This window comes from Aspergillus luchuensis, chromosome 2 (genome assembly GCF_016861625.1).
Source record: "Aspergillus luchuensis IFO 4308 DNA, chromosome 2, nearly complete sequence".
Taxonomy (NCBI): Eukaryota; Fungi; Ascomycota; class Eurotiomycetes; order Eurotiales; family Aspergillaceae; genus Aspergillus; species Aspergillus luchuensis.
In genome coordinates this window covers 1,631,772-1,656,951 of record NC_054850.1, presented here as the reverse complement: position 1 = coordinate 1,656,951, position 25,180 = coordinate 1,631,772, and the positions used below count along the sequence as shown (strand labels likewise).

Here is a 25,180-nt window from a genome sequence, read left to right as displayed (position 1 = left end):
GGCTTGGTGCAGGGATCTGGCTCGTCTTTTCTTCCGTGGGCGCTTCCAGGACGAATCGGAAGTAGCCAAGAGTTAAGGTGGTCTCAATCACCAGTGACAAGGTGAGGCTGGCGTATATCTGGCAGCTCAATAGTCCTTTCGAAGTCATGCATATCTGCTCCCATTTCATGGTGTCCTTAGGAGGGGGCTGTGATTTCTGTAGCCACAGCATCGCTCTTCCGTAACAGCCTGTACTGCCCGAGTCGGATCAATTCATGGTGCACACCACCTTCACTGAACCTGCAGCTTCTCGTCCCTCATGACCACAACAATCATGGGAGACCTACACCCTGGCCCTCCCTCCATCCTCTTCAAGACCCTGGAAACAGTTCCAGGTGACGACGGCCATCTGCTCAGCCAAGCGAGCACCACCACTACTAAAGTAGGCAAGGCTCAGGAAATAAGTTACAGCTATTGTGGGTGATCAGTACCCCATGATACAGGATCGAGTCGAAATTACCGACTTCTGCGATTGAGATTCTGGACGGGCACATCCACTCCGAAGAAGTCACTATCTTCATTTGCTTCCCGTCCTGCTAGCCTTCCAGCCTAAAAAACCGCACGCCCTAGACAGTACCACGACTCCGCTCACATATAATATCTTCAGCCCCTCTGGCATTTTATTAGGTCATTCAAGACATGCATCATTCGTTGTCCGTTGAGAATAGGTCCTACCATTGGCTAACTATCACCGACCGTGATCGGCCTCAGCTACTGCTCAGGTCTCCCATGTCGTCGCCCGTCAATCTAAATCTAATTCCTCCTTCGCTGGGACCAAGGTCGCCGTCCGCAGCAACCTTTTCAGAAATCTAGAGGTCATCTTCCAAGAACATTAACATGCTCTAGTCTAGAAAGGCTCATCACCATGGCTGGCGGATAATGCGCCCGGGGCGTCATTCCATGCATCTACTTGGGACTGCCTGCGAATCAGATGCTGCTCAACAGGAATAGGCCCGTGCAGTTGTCGAAAGAAGAGTCGATCATCCTATCTAGCCATCTACCCATGCTTGCATACCTGCACACATACCTAGTCTCAATATTTCTTATACGCTGTAGGGTATCAACCTCCCTTTTTATTCGTTTGTGCTACCCTGCCTTCGTAAATAACGGTCAGTTCTAATGGTGATAGTCATCCCTGCCAAAGAAGATGCCACTGCAGCCATCCATAGTTTGCGGGGTCTGCTAAGTAGGAATTAAGCAACAACCCCAATAACACGACATTTCTGTCTGGGTGATACATTCCAGTATCCTCCTGGTTGATCATTGACACAGAGGGGATGGCGCATTCTACGAAATACTTTGCTTGTCTTGAGATCCAAGTGATTGTCAAGTTTTGGTTTCACACAGGTATGCGGAGACTGTTTGGATTGTATACCATCTTTCAGCTTCAGCAGCGAGAGAAAGAGCTGGTATTTACCCTGTAATACCTGATCTCCATGCCGTCCCCACTCTTGTATCCAACCCCCGCATCAAGTGCGAGACTGCAGCCTTCGGATGCTATTTTTGTTCTTCGAGATAAATTCTTTCATGTTTATGCCTTCACTATCTGGCTGTCAAGTCATACGATCGAGGACAAATGGAAGAGCTAGGCCACAATGTTGGAATCAAGGAATACCATGTTCAAGTCTGAGCTGAGAACGATCCACATTTGCGTTATCTTTCCGGGCTTCCCTGGTTACCAAAGTGCCGGCCAGCCATATGGTTCTTCGATTAAAGTCTAGCGGACCAGCACTGACCCCAAGTTTAGGTGCCTCGTGCGATATTGGTAGACCTTGTATTTTACCATCAACCTCCCGCTATTGAAGCTTAATCGACCGGCACCAGATCAACTAAATGATACAGATAACACCTACTTCTATCAGATAATACCACTAACCTCGTAACTACTACCTGCACTATCCGGCCGGTCTTGGTTGCAGCGCCTGGGTCCCTTTTAGGAAGTTGGGCGCTTAAGGGCCTAGGTACATAGTAAGACTGCCAGAGGTTGGACCTGCAAATCTCAATAACGCAAACAATTATCACAGCCAATTACTGCCGATCATTTGATGCAACTTGGGTGGCTCAATAAGTAATACTGGTGGTACAAGATCTGTGAAATCAAGCGATTCAACTACTCCGACATCGACCGGATGATGTCAACGGCTTCATCAGTTACTTGAACATCTAAGAACAACTAAAAAGCCATCGTCACCACATTTCGGAGATTAGGCTCATAGGAAATCTCCTAAAATAGCGAGCAGGTCTTCTGTGGAGGCTAAAACTTGTGGCCACTGATACTTGATGTAATGAAGGTCTGGGGACTCCGCACGTGAGGTGCGCCTCCGCCCCTCCGCAATGTTGGCCCGAGGTCTTCACATGCATTAACTCTCAACAACATTGTCAGCTTCGTCCATAATGTGAGCTCCTGAGTGAGTTGTCTGCTACCAACAGTCTCACAACCACACTTATTCTTACTCATACTTCCTGCTTACAGCATATCCGACCTCGAAACTACACCACAGACCGATATAGAACGCGTCATCCCTGCGGACGCTTCTCCCCATCTCCTGATGGCCTTCGACAGTCTGGCCTAAGAATGCCAGCTGCCGTGAGGGCACTGTCCTACAAGGTGCCCACAGACTGTGTCAGAAGTAGTTTTGTGGCTATACATGAAGCATAATGGCCGCTCATTCAACGCTTCGTCGTCGAGAAGATCCTCTCGTGGCGCTGTACAACAAATACACCAGTCTCGTTCGCTCCCGGATCAAGCGTTCATCAAAGACCACCCGAATCATCGCCACTATTGCACTGATCCTATCTATTTTGGGTTCCGGTTATGGAGGCTACAACTGGTTCAGCGAAAGGGCCAAAGAACGTGCGCGAGGAAGACGGCTGCTGCGTTGGAATTCTGGGATTCGAGGCAAGGATGGCACTCGTACCATCTATGTGCCCTATAAGGGCTCCATGACCTCTAAGGTTGTAATTCATCCGACTAAACAAACGACTTTCGATGCGCATCGGCGGTTGTTCTTGAATCCACCTGCTGCCGCCCGTGTCGGCGACGGCGAATCAGTGAATCAAATACCACCGCCAACCACGAAGCCTGGGATCAACCTTGCATTCCTTCATCAATTTCTCAGCCTAGGGAGTATCATGGTCCCGAGATGGGGTAGCAAAGAAACCGGATTATTAATGGGTCATGGGGTTTTCTTGCTCTTGCGGACGTACCTGTCTCTGTTGATCGCACGGCTTGATGGCGAGATCGTAAGGGATCTTGTCGCGGGCAAAGGGCGCGCTTTCGCTTGGGGCATTCTCAAATGGTGCGGGATTGGCACACTGGCTTCCTACACCAATGCCATGATCAAGTTCCTTCAATCGAAGGTGTCTATTGCGTTCCGGACCCGATTAACGAGGTATATCCACGATCTCTATCTTACTGGCGATAACAACTACTACAAGTTGATGAATCTGGATGGCGGTGTTGGCCAAGGACCAGACCAGTTCATTACCCAGGACCTCACGCTCTTCTGTTCTGCAGCAGCAGCTCTATACTCGTCCATGGGGAAGCCTATGGTGGACCTATTCGTGTTCAATTATCAACTGTATCGTTCTCTCGGGCCTTTGGCCCTTACCGGTATCCTCACGGGCTACTTCAGTACTGCAGCAGTTCTGAGGAAGCTTTCACCACCGTTTGGAAAGCTGAAGGCTGTGGAGGGAAAGAAAGAGGGTGACTTCCGGGGTCTACATTCACGGTTGCTCGCCAATGCTGAGGAAATCTCTTTCTATGGCGGCGCGGACATCGAACGTGTTTTCCTAATGAGAAGCTTCAAAGACCTTCAGCGCTGGATGGAGGGTATCTATAGCCTCAAGATCCGCTACAACATGCTCGAAGACGTCATTCTGAAATACGCTTGGTCTGCGTTTGGGTACCTGATCACGTCTCTGCCAATATTTCTTCCAGCCTGGGGCGGCATGGGTGGTGCCCTGGAGCTTGTGGACGTGCCGAAGGAGACTGGTCGAGAACGCGATCGCATGAAGGAGTTCATCACGAACAAACGTTTGATGCTATCTCTGGCGGATGCAGGTGGCCGGATGATGTATAGTATCAAAGACATCTCGGAGTTGGCTGGGTACACGTCTCGAGTCTACAGCTTGATATCCACCCTTCACCGAGTGCATGCGAGTGCATACTACCCCCCACGCAATTCTCATGCGGAGCTATACTCTCTCGCGGACGTACAAGGGACTATTCATAACGGCTTTGATGGTGTTCGTCTCGAACAGGTTCCCATCGTCGCGCCTTCAATATATCCCCGGGGTGGCGATGATCTGATCGAGTCACTGTCATTCGTCGTGCACTCCGGCGACCACCTCCTGATATCTGGACCGAACGGGGTCGGCAAGACTGCCATTGCCCGGGTTGTATCAGGGCTGTGGCCAGTGTACCGCGGGTTGGTCAGTCGCCCCAGAGGGTTTGGGCTTGACGGCATCATGTTCCTTCCCCAGCGGCCCTATCTCAGCGTGGGGACTCTCCGCGATCAAGTAATCTACCCCCACACTGCAATCGACATGCACGAGGCAGGTGTAACCGATGCTGCACTGCAGAAAATTCTGGACGACGCTCACCTAGGCTACCTCCCTGGGCGCGAAGGCGGATGGGACACTCGAAAGGAGTGGAAGGATGTCTTGAGTGGAGGAGAGAAGCAACGCATGGCATTGGCACGAATTTACTATCACGAGCCTCGCTATGCCTTCCTTGATGAAGGAACCTCAGCAGTCTCGTCTGATGTCGAGGGCCTGCTGTACCAGCGGGCAAAGGAGCGGGGAATCACCGTGATTACGATCTCCACACGCGCATCGCTCAAGAAGTACCACACATACAACCTTAGCATTAGTATTGGCGAAGGGGGCGAGCAATGGGAGTTTGAGAGGATCGGCACCGCCAAGGAGAAGCTGGGAGTTGAGAAGGAGTTGCAGGAGATACGGAAGCGGCTTGACAAGGTGGAAGAGTGGAAACAGCGTCGGGAGGATATTGAGAACGAGCTGCGCAAGGTCTGGGCGGAAGAAGGAGAGCTTTCTCCACCACCCTATGAATCCGAATCGGAAGCAGTTGAGGTACAGGATGATCAGCAGTAGGCTCTCATCCACTGCAGGTCAGATTAGCCGAAGCTGTGGCCATTGTTTCATTTTCTATTCATGTTGACTTAGTGTCCGAGTGAATCTGTACCCTCACTTCTGGATGAACGAAATAGATTAACCTGTTATTGTGAAGCTGTGATGAGTTACCCATCTGTAGAGTCACATGACTATCACCCACGGCGGCAGAGCGGATCCTCTTCTTGTCCCATGCATTTAACTATCATCCCAATGCTGCATAGCTCTGTTCTTGTCTTCCTGCCTCTTGAATCTTTACCCTTCACTTTTCCCTCTTCTTTTATTTAGGAATCTAGTCACGTGTTCATTTATATCCCAAAATGTGCATTCTGCGTGCAGACTAATCACAACTTACTTCCAGCTCTTATTCAAATCTTATCTAATTTTAACTACTCCTGCAGGGGGAAGACTCCCCTTCTACTATAATGTCAATCATCATGGAAGACTCGTCTTCACCAGACCAGCAAAAAATGGTCGTAATACCAATCAACCGGACATTCAGCGACGGCACCCAGGACAATTGGCCCAAAGATGAGAGATTCCTGAGACCAGACGATAGTTACTATCGAGAGAAGCTGGCCTCCATGTGGCTGCAGAAAACGGGGGCTTATGAGCGTGGTACGTTGATTGCATGATTTACTTTGACTATATTCTACTTCAATTGATGCTCCACACCTTTGCGCTGTCACTGTTGAGATTGTTCGTGATTTATCAATCCATTACTCCTTTCGGACTCTGTACTTCAGATTCATACTGAGATATTTGGCGCATCGTATACCTTATTGTACCATCATGTGAAGGCCACCGATAGTTGCTGTTCTTTGATCAGAAAGGGAAAACGACATGTCGCTGCATGCTAGCATATCAAAATTATATTTGCATTTATCTCACCTCACTAACCCTGCTTCTAGGAGTGGAATACATCCTGGACAGTCTGCCTGATGGTTATGCTCTATTTGACAGGCCGCGTATTGCAAACCCCGACATTGTAGGTTTTTAGCCCTTTACTTCTGGGTACATTCATATCCCTGACTCCCAGCAGTACGATCGTTTCCTCTATGGCCATCCGACAGATGTGTATTTCAACTCCACGAAGCAGTTCTTTCCGCACTTCTACTATCTTATGACAGGCGGCCAAGAGCCATGCACTTGTGTTCTTTGCGAAAAAATGTCCAAGAGAATACAAGGTATGTCGCCACCAATATTCGGATGTCCTATGCAACACTGACAGTAATCTACAGAAGGCGGCTCAGAAAGACGAGGTCCTGGAAGGCCTCGGGGGAGACCTCCTGGGACTGGAACGCCGATCCGAACCCCTGGTAGGCCACCGGGGAGGCCGCCTGGTCGACCTCCCGGATCAAGCGCAAGCAAACCACCCGGAAGGCCACCGGGAAGACCACCAGGAAGACCCGGAAGACCCCCTGGTAGGCCCCCTGGCCGACCTCCAGGCAGGCCTCCAGGAAAGCTTTCGTCGGCGACATACCCTTGTACAGATAACGAGGGGACACCAGACGTGTTCAAGATGGCCGTTATGCAGCTCGAGCTACAGGGGTTACAGGAGAAGGACATCACGGAGCCTGGAAGCATGGACTGGCGCGCAGAGCGCTCACTACTCGACGAATACATCCAAAAGCTGGACATGCAACCGTCCTTTCTGCCCCGTGCTGGAGAAGTCGTGCTCTGGACGCCAGATTTCGAAGGCGAATTAGCCTGGAATCCCGATAATAACCAGATCCAAATATACTTCCCCAGCGAGAAGCGCTGGCTGGGCACCCCAGAGTGGCGAGCAGGTATCGTCAGTCAGGTCCCAGAAGAAGACACCATCTTCCAAGACATCGTCCAGACATCCCCCAAAAAACAGAGCGTCAACTACTCAGGCTTCCGCGTCGAAACCTTCCCTGACCCCCACAGCCCTGACAAGAGCTACTCCTTGCACTACAAATACGTCTACCTGAAATCCATCAAACCCTTCAACGCCTACGAACACTTCCTCCAAAATATCCCTCGCGAGAACCTCCACCCCTCCATCGAATACGCCATGACCATCATGTCCTCCTTCAGCCTCCTAGACAAACACCACTTCAAAGGCATCTGGCCCAACGCATCTATCTACAGCCGGGGGATCTTCATCGGCGCCGAGCTCCTCACCATCGGCGACGCCGTACGCCTGAAACCCCAGAACTACAACCCCAACAACCCGCAACCCACTCCCTCACCAACCGTCACCGACATAATGGTAATCGAAGAGATCCGCCTCGACCTGAAAGACTGCGACTCAGACCGCAAATCCAAGCACCTCGCAGAGAAATACACCATCCGCATCCGCGGCAAGATCTACACCCCCAGCGACCGCCGCATCTACCTCACCAGCAACACCCTCCACCCCATCAAACCCCTCACTGCAGACGAAGTCGTCTTCGCCTTCCACTATGTCGGCATGAGCGGCTACGGCGGCTGGTACCGCATGCACCCCGGCGCCATGGTTGACGTATCCCAGGACATGATTCTCGGCCGACTCTACGAGCCCGACGCCCTGCAACTCATGTTCGGGTCCCTATCCCTCAGATACGATCTGGATGGTGTGCTCCGCGGACGGGAGTACTCCCGCCAAGCAGACGAACGCATCCCAGAGGGGCAGAAATGGTTCTGGGGCGATTTCCGCACGCAGACGCTTGCAATTGACTCGCTGAATGGCGAGGATGTGGGGCATTATAGCGACGCCAGGGATATGAAGATGTGGAGGGCGAATCTTCGTGTGTTGGATGGGGTGGCCAAAGCGGCGGATTTCAGGGAGGCCAAGATACCGGGCGATGTGGGACGGCCGTCGACGAAGTCCAGGTCAAATTTCGCCAAGGTGGGGAAGCTCAGTAAGCTTGTTAGTACGGGGTTGGGGGGTGCGGATTTGAGTAACCCTGTTAGTGAGGCGGAGGAGGGGACGAGTCGGTTGTCTGTCGGCGATGAGGATGATGATGAGGAGGAGGAAGAAGAGGAAGAGGAAGAGGAGGAGGAGGAGGATTTCTCGCTCCGTATGGATCAGTTGCGCGGCGGGACAGAGGAAACCGAAGAAGGGGACTATGTGCCTGATAAAGAGAGGGAACGGAAGCGAGTAAGACATGATGATTGAGCTGGACTGTACTATAGATATTCAAGATGATACCAGAAGCTATGCAAACAAACCACACACCCACACCCATCAAATAAAATGAAGTGGGCATCCTACTTCGACGTCTTCTCCACCACGCCCCTAGCAAAATCCCCAAACGTAACCCCATCTTGTACCTCCTCCTCCAAATTCGGCTGCGTAAACACCGCCAACGTATTCCTCGCCACCTTCCCAACCCCTCTAGCCCCCTTCACGAAATGCGGCACAGCACGGAACTGGCCCCTCGTAATAAGCTGCAGCGCCTCACCCGTCTGAAACGCAAGACAGTCCTTGGGTATATTAACCTTGACGACCTGGCCCGTTCTGGAACGGATATACAACCCGGCCTTAGGATCCGGCGAGGTCGTGAGTTCCGGCAAGGGGGAGGATTTATCTTCCAACGTGGAGGAGGAGGGATCATGCGCCTCCTCATCGACGAACATTGCGGACGTAAGACCCGTTAGACATCCGTGGTCGAGGTGGGTTGCGCACCAGTCATCGTCATCATCATCATTATTACCCTCACCCTCTTCTTCTTCTTTCTTCCCTCCCTCCGAAGAAGAAGAACTAGAACCTTCAGTAGGAAAATAATGCAACAACCTCGCCTTCGTCGTAAAACTCCCCCTCACGACCTTCTCCAAATACCCAGGCTTATACCCATCGACACTTTCCACCGCGAAGCGATCACACGCGCGCGCCACCAACGCCGCCGTGTCAATAATTAGTGTGCAGAGCTGCTCGAAGCTGCTCCGGAAGGTGGGGAGATCCGTCTCGCTCGGCCAGATGTTGGGGGAGGTGTATTCGGGGAATTCTGCGTCGATGGACGGCGCGCCTTGCAGGGACGGGTCGTTGTAGAACGCGCAGTTCAGGTAGTACGAGCCCTTGTGGGTGTCGTAGTGCCCGTCGCGGAGGGTTTCTTTGCCTAGGGACCAGCCGATGAGGTATTTGGCGGAGGCGCAGGTGAGGGATTCTAGGGTTGAGGGGGGCAGCGAGGCGAGGTACGAGGCGTTGGAGAGGACTTGGGCGCGTAGGTGGGGGAAGGTTGGCGGGAGGTTTTTGACGAGGATTATGCCCAGCGAGGAGGGGCCAAAGGCTTCTGTTAGGGTCGTGGGGGGGATGGTTCCTGTTTTTGTGGAGGGTTAGTGAGATGGATGTGGGTTTTGGTTGTTTTGGGGATTGGGGTTGGGGGACGTACCGTCGATTAGGTCTTGCAGGGTGACCGTGACGGCTTGCGCTACGGGTACGTCGTCGAGAGCCATTGTGGTGGTGGTGGTGTTTGTGTTGGTGTTGTGGTTGTTGTTGAATGTTAGTGGGAATTGAAGAGGAGATAATGAGGGGAAAAGATTGCAGGTGGGATGATAGAGGGCCTCGGCCCGCGCCGGTCAATTGTGCTTATCGGCGCTTCTTATCGGATGGCATCGGCCGGCCGAATGGAATTGATTGAGAGAATGTAAAGTGGTGTGTTGGATTGAGTTAAGAGTTGTGATATCTGGATTGTGGGTATGTACATTGGAGAGGTGGATTGTGTGGTTACTATAACATAAGGTTCATGTAATGTACAGGCAGCTATGCTGCATAGCTGCAGTTGGAGCCTTTCTGACTCCATTTAGTTTCCAGTTCAGCAGTCGAGCAGCGCAGCAGTCGAGCAAGACTGTGAACGTCGAGCGACACTCATGGCGAGATCTTGCAAGAATCGCGAAAATCCACTCGCCTGCAACGGACCAATGAGAGTGCCGCCGCAAGACGCGTCATCGTGTCTCCCATTCACTGAGCGCTGTCTAGATCTCCTTCCCTTCAGCAGCCTGGCCCTCAGCCGCTGCATCAGCACGGGTGGTCACTTTGCGCAAGTTGCCAAAAGGCAGAATGTCCCCGATTCTCGTTATTCCAGTGAACAACATGCAGAGACGGTCGATTCCACATCCCCAGCCGCCAGTCGGAGGGAGACCCCATTCCAGCGCCTTCAAGTAGCTCTCATCGATCTCTTCCGCCTCGTCGGCCTGCTTGCTGTACCGGACCTGGTCTTCGAACTTGCGGCGCTGCTCGAACGGCGAGTTCTCCTCCTCGTATGTATTCACGACTTCGCGGCCCTCGATGAAAAGCTCTCCGCGGGCGGCGACGCGCTGGTTGGTGGTGGGGTGGATGAAGGATTTTGATAGAGGGGACAAGCACTCGGGCGGGTTGACGATGAAGGTCGGGTCGATGCACTGGGGTTCGACGTAGATGCTGCAGAGCTCGTCCAGCAGCCGGGGGAGGGTCACTTTGTCGGGAAGTGCGTGGTTGCGGTCACGGAAGATCGCCTTCACCTGGTCCAGAGCATCGGGAGACGTGAGGTCTGGCAGCTTCTGCTCGATGCTCTGCTCGATAGAGGTGATGAAGTCGAGTCGGCGGAAGGGCGCAGAGAAGTTGAGATGGGAAAACGGCAGAGGTGTGTCTTCCTGATTAGGCTTCTTGAAGGGGGACGATTTGTGGAAAGCAGTAAGGTGTTCAGCCAGGCCCGAAAGTAGCTGCTCGGTCGTGGTCATGAGATCCTCCAGGTTGGCGTAGGCGTGGTAGAACTCGCACGTGGTGAACTCGGGATTGTGGGTTTTGTCGAGGCCTGTCACAATTGTCAGTACTCGCTCAAGCACTTCGACCGACAAATAATACCTTCATTGCGGAACGAAGGTCCAATCTCAAAAACCCGGTCGAACCCTCCTACCACCAACCTCTTCAACCAGAGCTCCGGCGCAATCCGTAACGACAATTGACGATCTGGAAACTCGGTGGCTGTAGTATGGAAGGGACGGGCAATTGCACCGCCAGCAACCGCTTCAATGATGGGCGTATTAACCTCCATAAAAGACCGGTCGACAAAGAACTGGCGAAGATACTGGACAACTGCCGATCTAGCTCTGATGACGTTTACTGTCTCCGGGTCCGCAAGGAACTGAACATGTCGGGGATACGGCGAGTTCTCCTGCCCCTGGGCATCAACCGGAATATCATGCAGACAGGGCGACAGCAGCTGCGGCAATTCAGTCGCCAGGAGCGTAAGCTCGCCTCGTTCAGTCCGGTGAGGATTACCCGTTACGGCTATAGGATATCGTTCAGTCTAAGCAGGATACTAAGGACGGCTGGTGAAACATACAGAAGGCATCGCCACGCCGAAGCATCCGGTAGAACTGCTTGAAGGTCGCCGGAGGGATATCCTTCAATCGACGACGATTGCACATAACTTGAATTTTATGGCCATCATGAAGCAAGTCGAAGAATATCAAATTGCCTCCAACAAGTCTTAAGGTACGTACCCTACCTACTGATTTAAGTACGAGACGACATGGTAGAAGCCAGCTAGGCTAGAAACTAGGACCTACCATTGATAACAACTGTATCATCCTCTACTATTTCATTATCTGCTAGATGGCTGTAGCGGCCACGAAATTCCGCACAGCTCACCGTGTTCTTGTTTGACGCAAGCCGGGGATACGGCTCAGCAACAGCCTCTTCGATCAGTTGCACACGCCTCTTAAACGCCTTCTCAGGATACGCATCGACGCTGTTCTGCCTTGTTTGTACCAGAGGTGCATGAGTGTGCTGTATTACTCGAGCAAGCCTGCCAGAAGTCTGGAAAGCCTGCGATGTACGGGAAATCGGAAGTCCTGTCCTGAACATGCCGTTAGCAAACTGTCCAACAGACACAAGCCATACAATATGATAACAGAAACAAGATAAATCAGAAGACATAAAGCTTCCTTGTTACTCATAACTTGGAAGATAAACCCCCAAGCTTCAATGCAGCGGTTCTGTAATTGGAAGGGTATGTCTCATCATGCAAGTTGCAGGATAAACAGGAGCCATTGTGAAAAACACAGCAAAAACATAAAACTGCTTACCTAGACAAAAGACCTCCAACCCGCAACGACGACGCCCTCAACGGGCGAATTGGTTGCATTGAGAGTGAAAAGAGAACTACTACGTGCTCACATATTGAGAAAAGGAAGGGAAAAGGGAAAAAGAAAGAGAGCCAAGTTGTGCGGGAAATACGCGTTTGCAAATCCGGCGAAAATTCCTAAGGCGGTGAGGAGCGGCAGCGGCAGGGCCAGCTTCGAATCCCGGCAACTTCAGGTCTGCTCCGGCAGCTCAATTCAGCGCATTCACATCATACTCCTTCTAACACTCATTGATCAACTCTGTTGTCACTTGTAAGTGACCGATTTACTCCTGGAATTGCTCGTCTTATATTGAAATCAGCTACTAATTGACTGACCTCAGCTAAAACAACACCACCCTCACTACACATCGTCATCATGTCTTTCCTCTTCGGCGGCGCCCCCAAGCTTTCCTCGGAACAGAAGATTGCTGCGGCTGAGACGGAAGTTGAGATGGTCACCGACATGTTCAGCCGGTAAGCTTCAGTCATTATATTCAATTGCTACAAAAACCATATTCATCTTCCCCTTCCCAACACCACACCTGCTCCCCGACACCTTATATACTTGACTAACCCAATCATGACCACCAGTCTCACCGAGTCCTGCATCAAGAAGTGCATTCCCAACGACTACCGCGAAGGCGACCTCAACAAGGGCGAGTCCGTCTGCATTGACCGCTGTGTCGGCAAGTTCTTCGAAGTCAACATGAAGGTCAGCGAGAAGATGCAGGGTGAGGCGAACCAGAAGGGCGGCATGGGTGGTTTCGGCATGTAAAGTGCGAGGTCAACGAAATGATTGTTCATCTAATTGGATCTTTTGCTGTTCTTTCATAAAACGTGTATAATCTATTCGGGTTTTCAGATCTGTCATGCTTGCTCTTCTGGATGGCTTGTTTTCCCTTGGTCTCTCTTATGGCATGACTGAACAGGAGCGGAAGGCCTGGGTTTTATGCTAATTGGGATGGATGACTTCCGCTCGGACATGGATATACAGGGTTGTTTGGTTCTGGGATGGGGGTTTGCTGTTAGCGAAGGCTGGGTCTTTGGCATTGCACGGTCAACGCGAACTGCGCAAGTCTATCTCGGAAATTATGTACATTAGAAATGATATATGTCTACAAGGCTTCTTTCTGGGAAAAGAGAATTCGCAGTCACTGTGTTGAGCATCCGGTAATTCTCCCCAACCAGGAGAACCAGGAACTGTCCTGCTTTTCGTGCTCGCCCCGTATCAGCAGCTTGACCCTGTTTTCGATGGCATTTACATGCCGTTCGAACTCGTCGAGGTTGGTTTCGACATCCTCGACACGGGAATCTAGAACATGGAGCTCGTAGTCCAGCTTCGCGCCCATTAGTTCAACCCTCCTCATGTAATCGGTGAGTTGGCTGTGCTCTTCCGTCAACAGGTCGCTCGATCTAGCTCTCATCTGTTCAAATGTAGACAGCCGTTCCAGGTAGGCGGCGTTGACCTTTTCGTGACTCTCGTGTAAGCACCGACTGAGGTCATCCACAGAAGATACTTGCTGTTCAACCCAAGGTACAGTGTGTTCACTAAGCTCCTGAATACGTGAGCTGAAGATTCGTGCATCTGAGGCCAGAATGTCTTCTTGCATGATGGCCTCGTCCAGAAGGGTATCGGGCTTCTCTTTGAAAGCCTCACCTCCCAAGTCATTCCATCCCAGCACGACCTCTTCGACGGTGCTGAAGGACAGATGGCGGGGCCAGTAGTTATCAAGACGACTGGAGTCCCTCTCCACATTCAGTTCGGTGCAGCTCTGCGGTCGACGCAGGAGCATAATACCAACTTCAGACGTCTGCTCCCGAGGGTCGACGGTAATGTCGGTAGAGCGTGTCCTCCAGCGCTCAAGGTCCTGCACTTCGTCATCTGCTCTCGGTACTGACACCTTACGCGACGACTCCGAATCAGCCTGGGATGGAACCGTTTCTACGGTTATGGCTGGCGCTCTTGATTTGGGTGATTGCGGTAATATTGTCCTTGGAGGAGATTCAACCTGCAAGTCATCCTTCGGGGCCTGGCCTTCAAGGTCCTGCACGTCCACGGATCCGACTGGAGCACCATCGGATTTCTTCGACTGAGACACCTCCGTGTCGCTATCGATGGGAGGCAAATGAGCAGGGTCACCGCCAAGGTCTATGTCATCCCTCGAATGCTTCTGCGGATGGGATCGGAGGCCTACTGCATCCTTGAACCGGCCAAACCCCGCCCGCGCATCTGACACTTTCCCGCTCACACCTTTTCGAACTAACCGGCCCAGATTCTGGTCTTTCTCATCCAAAGACGATGCTGATTCTGGCGGCCTCCATGGACGATCTGAGCTTTGCAGCGCGCGGTCCGCCACTAAATCTTCGTGCGAGGATCGTTTTCGACTTGTCCAAATATGGCCACCCTGGTCGTCTGTAGTGAATACCATATCTGCACTCTGTGCACTGCCAGAAAAACCGTCGTCAATTCCGCCCTTCCGCGGCTTTCCCCTCCACAGCCATTTGGCTCGTTCACCGGTGACCAGGTGTGCGAAGTTGTCAATATCGAGGGTCTCGATATCAGCTATCCCGCCTTTTTCGCGGCCGCGGACCATTCCCATAACCATCTCTCCCCCGTGGCCGCTTAATTCTGCCATGGTTGATTTTACGGCATCGGTCCAGCCTTCTGCATTCGCAGCTTTTGCCGTCACCCGGTGCAGACGATCCAAGGTCTGTCGATCTAACCTTCGGGTACGTTTCAGCTTCTGTGATTTTTGAAAGCTCTCAATGCCTTTCTTTAGGTTATGATAATCAAACGCATCCTTCCCAACCGGAGCTCCGAAAGCATGTAGCCGGTTTCGCGCCCCCATGAGAGTACCCAGCAGGGCGGCTACTGAGATAGGGCCCAACATAGAATCACTCGGTTCAATGTTGTATAAATCCATACCCGTCGCGGTCCACCAATCATTTATGGCCGCTTCTGTGACATCACACAGCAGTCCATCAACGTACTCTGGGGCAAGATTGCCAAACATCATCAGGGCGATCTGGCATTGCTTCACAAGCTCTATGACGGCAGTATATAGAGGCACCTTCTCGCTCGTCCGGTAAAGGTGGTGGAACTTTCCCTCGGTAGCGGGCGAGGGTGGCTGTAGCTTCAAACCAGAGCGGCCTGAGCAGCCCAACCGTTTCAGGTTTTCATTGACGATAAAATCATCCTTGTGTTTTAGGACATCACCGTCGGGTACCGGAATAAGAGTCAGTGCCAATGGGAACACGTTAAGATCGGTAACCATAAGTGTTCCTAAGGGCGTTTCCTTTTTCCGCGCTTGGCATTGCGTGACTGCGCCGAAATACATCTTCATACGGGGCGACCACGTAGACTCGTCTGTGGGGACGCTCAGCACCCCCACCACGACCTTGTGCGAAGGATCCCCAGTATAGGTGGTTATTATGAAGGTAGGGTGTATGCGCGTGCAGGCCCATTGTTCAACAATAAAAGCCTCATATCCTTCCAAAGTCAATCGTCGACCTAGCACAACTGCCTCCTTATCCTCTTCGAGATATCTGAGGGCAACTGGATCGGTGAATACGAGTCTCTGGTGGCCATGCTGTGGCGACTGTCCCTCGGGACCACTGAGCTGTGTAGACGGTACATCTTTTGTGTTGATGGAGTGTTTTGCCAACTCGCGGGGGGCCGACGTAGGAGGCGGTGCTTGGCCACCTGTCTGCGTTGCGGGAGGTGGCATGGTTAAGACGGGCAATTCTTTAGCACATAAGGGCTGTATATACGGTGTTTCCACTATCGGAGTGCGCGTGAATTCAAGAAATCTGAAGAAGAGGAAATCAGGAGGCCGTGCTCAAATAAAGGCGAAAGAGACAGAAGCGTTGACCCTCCGGGGGTCTTATCGTATTGTACAGAGGTGAGGAAGAACCGTAACATATCCGAGGTTGAAGGAGCTATGAGCTTTAAAAATGTCAAACACGGATGTGACAAGCCGGGCTAAGGGCTGTCCATGTCATGTCAAATCATTGAAGGAGAAAGTAGAAGCACAAGCCTGGCCGAGAGGTGGTTGTTGTTACCGGCATGTGCAGCGACTTCAGTTGGCGACGTCACAAGGGATTCCCACCAGACCTGGAGCGGTGAGCGGCTAAGCCATCATCGCCCTGACTTTTTGGGGCCACTTTGGTCCAACAGACCCCACGGAATAGACAGTGTATATCCGAAACTAGCAGGTGTCTCAATGCCATTAAGATGGATACAGCATAACGCGACAGTATTTGGTTAGTCTTACGATCCCTGAGGGTAAGCGTGAGAGCGCTGTTACCATTCTAGAACACTACTCTACATCTAGACCAATCAAGTCTGCATGAAACGCAGCTGCCTAGGTGCATTCAGCCACAACTCAATCGTTCCTCAGCACTGCCACAAGAGCCCTATGGGGGAAGCCGTGGCGAGTGGGCACACACTGGACGCGTCCGTCAGCCCAAGTACCCAGTGACACGGCCCGAGTCGCGCATGTGCAGCAAACAATTGGAGTTCACATGTAGCAGGTAGCATGGGTGTCTAGCGTATCATCTACTGGATGTAGAATTTTATTACAGGTGATTAGGCTCTCTTCTCTCCAGGCCTCCTCAAGGGAGACAACAGCAGTGAAAAGAAGACCAATCTCGAGTACTACCCAAATGAACTAACAGAAGGGCAACAGCAGCGCTGTCTACGTACTCTTAAACCGTCATCCAAATTTTGGAGACATGGCATCTTTTTTTTCAAAAATTCCTCCCCGATCCGAAGACCAAGGAGAGCGGTCAAACTAGGTAGTTTTCAACTAGCAAAAACACGGTCTCGGATGTCTCCTCACTGACACGTGTAAAACCCGTGCACCAGGATGGAGAAAGAAAGAAAGAAAAAGTCCAAAAGAAGTGCGGGTGCGCTGAGCTTATATAGTACCGCGGCGGGGACCCACCGGGTGAGCTAGCGTAAGCGAGGCTCCATGTTTGGCTGTGATTGGTCAGAAGCTGCCTGTATGATCCTACAGTGACTATTCTGCTTCACGAGGGAGTTACCGACACCCTTTCACAATCATATAGGAACAATCCATATTTTCTTGTCTGCTCAATCTGGCAATATCCGCTGTGCCGGTGAAACTTGGTGTATGTGGGTTCCTGAGCGAGTCGGGTGCAGTCCATCGATATCTAAGCCATGTTCTGCCATACGGGAAACCCACTACTGTCACCTTGGAACTACGATTACTGGACCCAGTCATATTCCCGAACATAACGAGCTTGGTTGGATGGCTTGATAACTACGAAAAAGTGATTGCGCTTTGAGTTGGCATCTTTGACCGAGCCGTACATTTTGCTACACCAAGGCATTTGTACACATAATGAATGCTATGCTGTGGTGGACATCTAGTATAGACAACATTCGTGAATAGGGATCCTTCGGCGCGGGCAGAGCTACTTCACCGCGACAAAAAGTGAGACTTGCCTAGACTAATCACTCGTTCTCGCCACATATCTGGAAGCCTGTCCAAAACCAAGAGCCTCAGAGGAGAGACACCATGTTGACAGAAAAGGCGTATTGGAGAGACACCTTTGTTGTGGTCCCTTCTGAATGCTTCACACTGAATTCGCAGTTGATATTGGCTTTTGATTTGAAGGTACGGAGATGTGCCTATCTCCTTGGGCCTTGGTAATGCAGACGACAAGTACCTGCTAAGGCTCCAGAAATGAAGCGGACCAGCATGATTAGCGAGCGTGTGCTTCGAACACCCGATGTCGCAGGACAAAGAGGGCCTGAAAGACTGAGTGGGTGGGAAGCGTCCAGTATGATTCGAGCATGGTCTCTGACAAGTGGAGCAGAGGCATTCATACAGGCTGTTCGGGTAAGGCACGGATCTCTACTTGCTCAGTGACTCGAGTTCTCTTCTTGACTCGTTGGTTGGTTAGCTACTTGTGAGCTGGCAACGTAAGGCGGCATCTCACTGCATTAGTGAGGGGAAAAGCAATTTCAGAGTGTGACTGGAAATCCGAGGCCGTACTCATTGCGAGTTCATTATTCAAATCACTGTTGAAGTTCAGTGACAGCCAGAAGCTTAGCGTCTTAAGAGGGGTACTAGGATTCACGAATGACCTTTGTTTAGTAGACAGCAATCAGTTATAGATTGCATTGGAGTGATCTAGATCATGTCATTGGGCAAAGTTGACTGCAAACGGGCTGCGGGCGGGGCACCCGGATAGATGCACGTGATGGTTCATGTCGTAATTGGGCTGGTTGCCGCTCCGTTCTCCTCCTCACCTGCCCATATGCTCCGATGACCTGGAGAAGAAGGCGACTCTATTCTATTCGAGTATTTACCTCACAATTCCGTCGTCGAGCTTCACATTTTTATTACAGATCTTGCGGTGAGCAGCACAACCATCAGAATCACCTACATATGGCTGCAACGATTGCCTAGTGAAGGTGCGGTAACTGTCGGACACCGCTTTCCCGTCTGCCCCGTCATGGAGCTGGTGCAGAAAGAGCACGACCGGCTTTCCAAGAAGATCAAGGCCGGTCAAGGTATCAAGAACGTGCAGTCTACCATAGATTTGCTTCAGTCGGCACGAGATGCAATTGCTGCAGGTGCGTGTGCCTCGTCGGACGTTGCGCGGGCCTTGATCCTGGAACTATACTGATCACGCGGACAATCCCAGATCCCAGTCAAGCATCCATTACACTGGCTAAGCTCCAGAATCCCGTCAAAGCATCATTTGATTCTATCAACGATAGTCTTAAAGAAACACACAGTGGTCTGAACAAATACTCCAAATCGTTAGATAAGGTAGCACGCGTCGGGTTCCTATGGTGAATGGCATATGTTAACTACTTCACTGTCGCAGTTATTCAAAGACCGGCCTTTGCCAAGCACCGAACACGATGTCCTTTCCTCCCAAGAACACCTTATCAACAGAGCTATCGCCATGCACCTTCTCCGAGAAGGACAGTTTTCCGTTGCATCAGAGTTCCTGAACGAAATGGCACAAAAGAAAGCGATGAAGAAGCAGCAGGAAGGAGATATAGGGGCTATAGATAATGCGGCCTCGCTCTTAGATCTCGACGAAGTTCCGCCGGGCGAAGTGCGGCAACAATTCCACACTATGTACCACATTCTTCATGAGCTGAAGGAAAACAACAACCTGCTGCCGGCAATACAGTGGTCCAGGGAGAACAAGGAGGCTTTGGAGGCGAGAGGTAGTAACCTTGAGTTTGAATTGTGCAGGCTGCAATTCGTCTGGCTTTTCTACGGCGGACAACATCAGCAAGGACCCAGTCCGGGTGGGCGGCAGGCAGCTTTGGAATATGGCAGGCGTGAATTTCACACATTCTTGCCCAGGTATCTGCGCGAGGTCCAGCAGCTAATGGGTGCAATGGCCTTTTGCCCCAATCTGCGAGACTCCCCGTACAACCATATCTTCAACAATCCGTCGGCATGGTCCGATGTGGCACACTCATTCACACGAGAGTTTTGCTCGCTACTCGGATTGTCAGCAGATTCGCCCCTATATGTTGCTGCTACTGCCGGTGCCATTGCGCTGCCGACGCTGTTGAAGTTACAGACTATCATGAAAGCCAAACGAACCGAATGGACCACGGAGAACGAGCTCCCGGTAAGTCAAGTTGATGCGCACATGTCTGACGTTTCATGAGCTGACTGGTGCGCTATATAGGTCGAGATCCCGCTACCCCCGTCGTATCTCTTCCATTCTATCTTTGTATGTCCCGTATCAAAGGAGCAAACCACGGATGAGAATCCTCCCATGATGATGCCCTGTGGGCATGTAATCGCGGAGGAGTCACTCAAACGGTTGTGCAAGGGTAGCCGATTCAAGTGCCCTTACTGCCCGAGTGAGAGTCATCCGCGGGAGGCGAGAAAGGTATTCCTCTAGTTGGACCGACAGGGTCAGTTCAGCAGATATAGCGGACATAAGTGCAGGCACATCTCCACACCGCAATGGGCGTCGGTCACACAATTTGCAAGCAGGCGTTATGGTATGGGCGTACATGGGTTGGGCAGGCTCAGGACCTGGGTTGTACATGGTTGTACATAACGCAACGTTTCGTTACTATGCTTGAAAGGATATAATATTATCAGCGTTTTATTGCCCAGTGTGTCGGCGGGGTAGGAATCTGAGCTATCAACTTCGAAGGTTGAACGCCTTCCAGCTTAGAAAGGACAAGACTAACAATCTCACAGTGAAAGGCTGTCTTCAGGGGATGCAAGCGGGTCCCTGTATGCGAAATCTAAATGTCTTACGGTGTCGTGTGTATTCCCAAGGAGCGGCTGTTGATGCAACCGGTACGACGGTATGACAGACAAATGATTCCTAGATGGACCCATGAGTCACGGATGGTGGATTCCGTCCATCCGCACCAACTGGACACGACGAGCCATGCTTTTGCGTTTAGTCAACGAGTAGTAATGACCAGGAAGAACCCTGTCCCAGCTGGCCATACAAACCATGGCCATCCACAAACTTGGATGCATCGAGTCTCTGCGCCGATCGCGGGTGTGGACGGAACGAAGAATGCCAGGCTGATTCGCTCTGGCGTCTCCAAGTCTCCACCTCCCAATCTCCCCCCTGGAAGCCATCATTGGCCAATGGCTCTCCCGTGACTGCGCGATCATTTGGCGATGCACAAAAAACCACTTTACGCGTCCATTACTAGCAGTACCTGCCGTTACGCGTTCGCTGCTCTTCCCCTCTCCATGTCCCCTCCTGCACAGAGAGGAACATGCATCCTGGTCGAGTTGATCTATAATGCGTCAAATTCGACCAGGATCTGGAGACAAAAGGGCTGGAGACTTTTCCCTCGTTCCCCTTCCTCTGCGAGGAGTAAAGGATGGCCTGTGCTTGTGGTTTAGCAACCCCCTTTCCAGAGACAAAGAAGGCACTCCAAATAGGAGAGGTCAAACATACATGTATCTGTCCAGTTCTTACCATCTCTTTCTCTACCACCGAGTATCCTACAGTACTACCACTAGTTTTATAATCGCAAGGAACCCCTGATTTCCATCTCCAAGGTCAAATTCTTTCTCCCCAACTACTATTACATCCCATATCCCCCCCAAATCCCCTCCTTCACAATGCTATCCCAACGGCAACAACCACAGCAGCAGCAGCAGGGCCTCCATCGCCCTAGCCCCAGAGTCCTCTCCACAAAACGCCTACATTCCCACCACCCAGATAGCTTCTCCTCCAGATACCGAGCCGGCAAGGCCAAACCGCGATCTCGCGAACAATCAGTCGTCGCATCACGACGTCTCCATCGCAGCAGACACCCTCCCGACACACCCCCAGATGGAAGGTTCTTACACCCTTCTCTCCCTATCCCATTTCAGTAAAAATCAAAAGCACCCACTAACCATAAGACCCCAATTCCACCAAATAGCAACTCCTCCCTCTCCCACGGCGTAATAACCCTCACCATCGGCCCAACCAAACGCCTGTTCGCCGCACACAAGGACATCCTCTGCGTCTCGCCCTACTTCGCAGCCCTCTGCAATCCTCCCAACAATGACACCTCCTCTTCTTCCTCCCCGTCGTCTTCCCCTTCCTCCTCACCCAGCCCTACCAAATCCATGAAAACAATCGACCTCCCCGACGAACAACCCGAAATCTTCTCCTGCGTCCTCGAATACCTCTACCGCGGCGACTACTACCCCCGTCTCCGCCACGACAAATCCACCAACACATGGGACTTGGAAACAACAACCTCCTCCTCCTCATCCTCTACTCCTAATACCAGAAGTAAGACTACCAAAGACACCACCGACCCCAGCGCCATCATCTTCCACCCAGCCGTAGGAGCAGAAATCCTCCGCGACACCGCAGTATAGTACGTCAACCAACCCCTTCCTCTCCTTAGACAAATTCATCAATCAACAACCCCCATCCCATGCTAACACAAGAAACTGTATTATATAGCTGCGCAGCCGAGAAATACTCCCTCGAGCATCTCAAACGCCTCTCGTTGAAAAAGCAAGGCCTCCACTCCAACATCCCCTGCCATATTATCCTGAGTAGTGCGCGATACGCGTACATGCACACGCCGGATACGGAGAGTAAGCTGCGGGCGCATTATCTGGCGCTGATCATTCGCAGTCGGGGAACGTTTAAGCGGAGTGGGACGATGCAGATGGAGATGGAACGTGGGGGGAAGTTGTTTTTTGATTTGTTTGTGGCGATGTGTAATCATATGGTGAGTTCCGATTTCTCTTTTGCAATGTGAAAGGGTGTGTGTGTGTGTGTGTGTGTGTGTGTGTGTGCGGAGGGCTAATGTGGGTGGTTTACTATAGGATGATCTTGAGGAGGCGGCGAGGGGGGAAGGGACGTGTTAGTGATATATGCAGCCCGGCTGGTTTGGGCGGATTGTTCTATTTGGTATAATGTATTGGGAGGGGATGGCATTGTTGTGTTGGGATGGATTAGTAGTGTATGCTATGTATTGTTTGATGCGATGTTTGTATAGTAATGTGTCTGTTATGGGGATTTATACAGAAATGCGAGATTGTGTCTGTCATGAGGTCATGTGGTATTTATAATCGATCTATCATGGTATAGATTACAGCGTTTTCAGCTCGAGCCAGGCAGTTAAGGCATGTCACCAGCACTTACTGTACGACTTGCAACTGCGGGCATACCGTCCGTTCATGTACCAGCGCCGTTGGAGGTATGGGTCCTGTAAGCGGTCATCTATGATATGCATGTTGCACGGGAGCTGCTCAAAGGCCTGCTGGAGCGCATGTAATACTGGCTGGCCAGCGCTGCAGACGTCCCTGCCATAGCCGTGATCTTGAAGGCTCTCGGGTAATGCCCTTCGGGCGATGGTATACTGGTGACCCGATACTGTTCGATAAGTGTGATAGGCCGTCACCGAAGATGCGATGACGGATGATAGCAGAGCTAGACCCCCGTTCCAGGGAATGCGGTGCCACCTTTGCTCAATACAACCATGCCGCGTTCACGGGCAATGTATCCTTTCATCAATCCCTACAACTCTGGTCAGCTCAATGTTTCGATGGTTTACGGGCATCTCAATGCGCACCTTGTAGATAAGGTTTGACAGCAGACATTCAACCTCATCAATGTCTACGCGGGACCGATCATCGGCATGAGTACCAATCCTTAACGCCGCTGCGAACTCGGCAACGGGAACCCGTGTGCGACGAATGGGAGGCTGTCCTTCCTTGGGTTCGTCGAATCCACCGGCGATGAAGACCTTGCGGAAGAGGTTCCGTAAAGCGATATCGCGTCCCCTTTCCAGGGGTAAGTATATGCGCCTCTTGACGAATTCTTCCTCCCCGGCTGTCATCGCGGCATCAAACCCGCCCAGGTCTCCCTTTTTTATACAGTCGCACAATGGACGGAAGAGCTTCTCTACACGAGGGAACGGTGCAAGAAGCTTTTTGCTGGGCAAAGTGTGTGTGGTGACAAGATGGCAGGGAACGAGGTAGGTGAGAATCAACCTGGAAGTAGTCAGCAATATAGCACGAAGACGCCATGTATAGAACTGACTCTCTATTCTTCGTCGCAGATTTGTTGCACATCCTCCATGCGTACGACAGATGCTCTTCAGCCTATTGAATCCAGATATTAGCAACAGAACCCAAAACAGGTGACTGAAACACATACTTCAGCATAATTCTCATCCAGAAAGTGTATGACACCGACGTAGTACTCAAAGGTGACAATATGAGACTTGGGAAAGGCGTCCAAGCCGGGAAGATCGGCAGATGAGGCATTGAGGGCACGCAGCAAGTTCTTGGAGAGGCCAACAGTGTTGAGTTTGAAGTATGTCTTGAACAGCAGGTTTGTAGTGTCGTAGATGCCCCATTTTCGCGATTCCTCGATCGGTGCCCTAAACAAACTTAGCATGGTATGTCCACAACACTTCCGAAGATAGCTTACCGGTCACTTAGACACAAGGTAAACATCCTGTTGAGCACCCGTGTAGCTTCCTCCAGCTTTGGATTCTTGGCATCCGTCGCATCATCCTGAAAGCGATCGTCGAAAGTGACGGAGTCTTGGGCAGAAAGCTCAGCATCGGCCTTCATGGCGAAGGCCCGCAAATATCTTCCGACAGAGTACAAGCATGGCACCGTCCAAGCTTGCAGACTGCCTGTCGAGTAGCCCCTAATCAATTGATTTGCCGTATCCTTCCACGCATCGAACACTTTCACCCAGCTAGCATGTCTGGGGGAGTCGTCGAATCGGACAATCTCCCCCACGGCTTTCCAATAAGCGGTAAAGATGTCGACCCACGAGTTCTGTTCTTGCTTGGGAAGCCTCAGGCCATTTGCTTGGAAGAGCGAGTATCGGAGGTCGGCGGAAACATGTACGGCGTTAGAGAAGTAGTAGAATGACTTCAGACGGTCGGGGTACTCCGCAGTCGCGACGGGGGAGAGAGATGCCGCCAGGCGGGCGCCAGAGCCGATCTTCTGGCCCTCCTTGAAATCATCGAAGATGTTGGACATGGTTGATGACTGCAAGAATGTAGAGGTAGGTCGCGGGGAAGGAGGGGAAAGGTTCAACAGCGGACATGCAGTCACGGCGATCGTACGTCCGAGCCACGGAGACCAACAATCGGCGTCACTGACAGGAGTTCCAGGTCCATGAAGCCAGCCGCGGACGCGATCGGGCGAAGGTGGGGAAACTGCGGCGCCGCTCAGGGAATCCGTGTTATCTAATCACTGCTGCCACCTTGGCTGTGGCTAGTGTTCCAAAACAGGCAAGGTGGGTTACCAAGCCACACGGTCGCTTAGCCCTAAGCAGGGCTAAACCTAGCTCACAATCAACTGTTCCAAAAATCCTCCTTTCCGCGACGAGTCCAGCAGCCGGCACACCTCTCGTCGACTAACCACTACAGCGTCAACAATCAAAGTAAGCCCTACCTTTTTGATCTGCTCATCGACATATTGAAATTGTTACTG

General features: G+C 51.6%; 10 protein-coding genes across 10 annotated transcripts; 6 read left to right on the top strand and 4 right to left on the bottom strand.

Moving 5' to 3' along the window:
- Positions 1–2,697: 2,697 nt before the first annotated feature.
- pxa1 (putative peroxisomal ABC transporter (PXA1)) lies at positions 2,698–5,154 on the top strand (the record flags this gene model as incomplete). The annotated part of the gene is made up of 1 exon (XM_041685258.1): positions 2,698–5,154. One exon carries the CDS (start codon positions 2,698–2,700, stop codon positions 5,152–5,154), a length of 2,457 nt encoding a protein of 818 aa, XP_041539360.1.
- Positions 5,155–5,609: 455 nt separating this feature from the next.
- Positions 5,610–8,296, top strand: AKAW2_20533A (uncharacterized protein; the record flags this gene model as incomplete). Its single annotated transcript, XM_041685256.1, has 4 exons — positions 5,610–5,790; positions 6,084–6,160; positions 6,215–6,359; positions 6,414–8,296. 4 exons carry the CDS (start codon positions 5,610–5,612, stop codon positions 8,294–8,296), a joined length of 2,286 nt encoding a protein of 761 aa, XP_041539359.1.
- A 92-nt stretch (positions 8,297–8,388) lies between these two features.
- On the bottom strand, positions 8,389–9,573 carry AKAW2_20532S (uncharacterized protein; the record flags this gene model as incomplete). The annotated part of the gene is made up of 2 exons (XM_041685255.1): positions 8,389–9,437; positions 9,510–9,573. 2 exons carry the CDS (start codon positions 9,571–9,573, stop codon positions 8,389–8,391), a joined length of 1,113 nt encoding a protein of 370 aa, XP_041539358.1.
- Positions 9,574–10,092: 519 nt separating this feature from the next.
- On the bottom strand, positions 10,093–12,245 carry AKAW2_20531S (putative lysyl-tRNA synthetase; the record flags this gene model as incomplete). The annotated part of the gene is made up of 5 exons (XM_041685254.1): positions 10,093–10,910; positions 10,961–11,386; positions 11,442–11,606; positions 11,668–11,957; positions 12,187–12,245. 5 exons carry the CDS (start codon positions 12,243–12,245, stop codon positions 10,093–10,095), a joined length of 1,758 nt encoding a protein of 585 aa, XP_041539357.1.
- A 355-nt stretch (positions 12,246–12,600) lies between these two features.
- Positions 12,601–12,999, top strand: TIM10 (Tim10/DDP family zinc finger protein; the record flags this gene model as incomplete). Its single annotated transcript, XM_041685253.1, has 2 exons — positions 12,601–12,698; positions 12,816–12,999. 2 exons carry the CDS (start codon positions 12,601–12,603, stop codon positions 12,997–12,999), a joined length of 282 nt encoding a protein of 93 aa, XP_041539356.1.
- A 376-nt stretch (positions 13,000–13,375) lies between these two features.
- Positions 13,376–15,952, bottom strand: AKAW2_20529S (putative Sin3 complex subunit (Stb2); the record flags this gene model as incomplete). The annotated part of the gene is made up of 1 exon (XM_041685252.1): positions 13,376–15,952. One exon carries the CDS (start codon positions 15,950–15,952, stop codon positions 13,376–13,378), a length of 2,577 nt encoding a protein of 858 aa, XP_041539355.1.
- Positions 15,953–18,710: 2,758 nt separating this feature from the next.
- On the top strand, positions 18,711–20,135 carry AKAW2_20528A (ubiquitin-protein ligase RMD5; the record flags this gene model as incomplete). The annotated part of the gene is made up of 4 exons (XM_041685251.1): positions 18,711–18,831; positions 18,903–19,030; positions 19,089–19,856; positions 19,917–20,135. 4 exons carry the CDS (start codon positions 18,711–18,713, stop codon positions 20,133–20,135), a joined length of 1,236 nt encoding a protein of 411 aa, XP_041539354.1.
- A 359-nt stretch (positions 20,136–20,494) lies between these two features.
- AKAW2_20527A (uncharacterized protein) lies at positions 20,495–20,863 on the top strand (the record flags this gene model as incomplete). The annotated part of the gene is made up of 1 exon (XM_041685250.1): positions 20,495–20,863. The coding sequence occupies one exon, from the start codon at positions 20,495–20,497 to the stop codon at positions 20,861–20,863; it is 369 nt and encodes a 122-aa protein (XP_041539353.1).
- A 471-nt stretch (positions 20,864–21,334) lies between these two features.
- On the top strand, positions 21,335–22,588 carry AKAW2_20526A (BTB/POZ domain-containing protein; the record flags this gene model as incomplete). The annotated part of the gene is made up of 4 exons (XM_041685249.1): positions 21,335–21,555; positions 21,640–22,086; positions 22,176–22,449; positions 22,547–22,588. The coding sequence occupies 4 exons, from the start codon at positions 21,335–21,337 to the stop codon at positions 22,586–22,588; spliced, it is 984 nt and encodes a 327-aa protein (XP_041539352.1).
- Positions 22,589–23,153: 565 nt separating this feature from the next.
- csn12 lies at positions 23,154–24,724 on the bottom strand (the record flags this gene model as incomplete). The annotated part of the gene is made up of 5 exons (XM_041685248.1): positions 23,154–23,240; positions 23,296–23,716; positions 23,766–23,827; positions 23,883–24,108; positions 24,159–24,724. 5 exons carry the CDS (start codon positions 24,722–24,724, stop codon positions 23,154–23,156), a joined length of 1,362 nt encoding a protein of 453 aa, XP_041539351.1.
- Between the last annotated feature and the right edge of the window lie 456 nt (positions 24,725–25,180).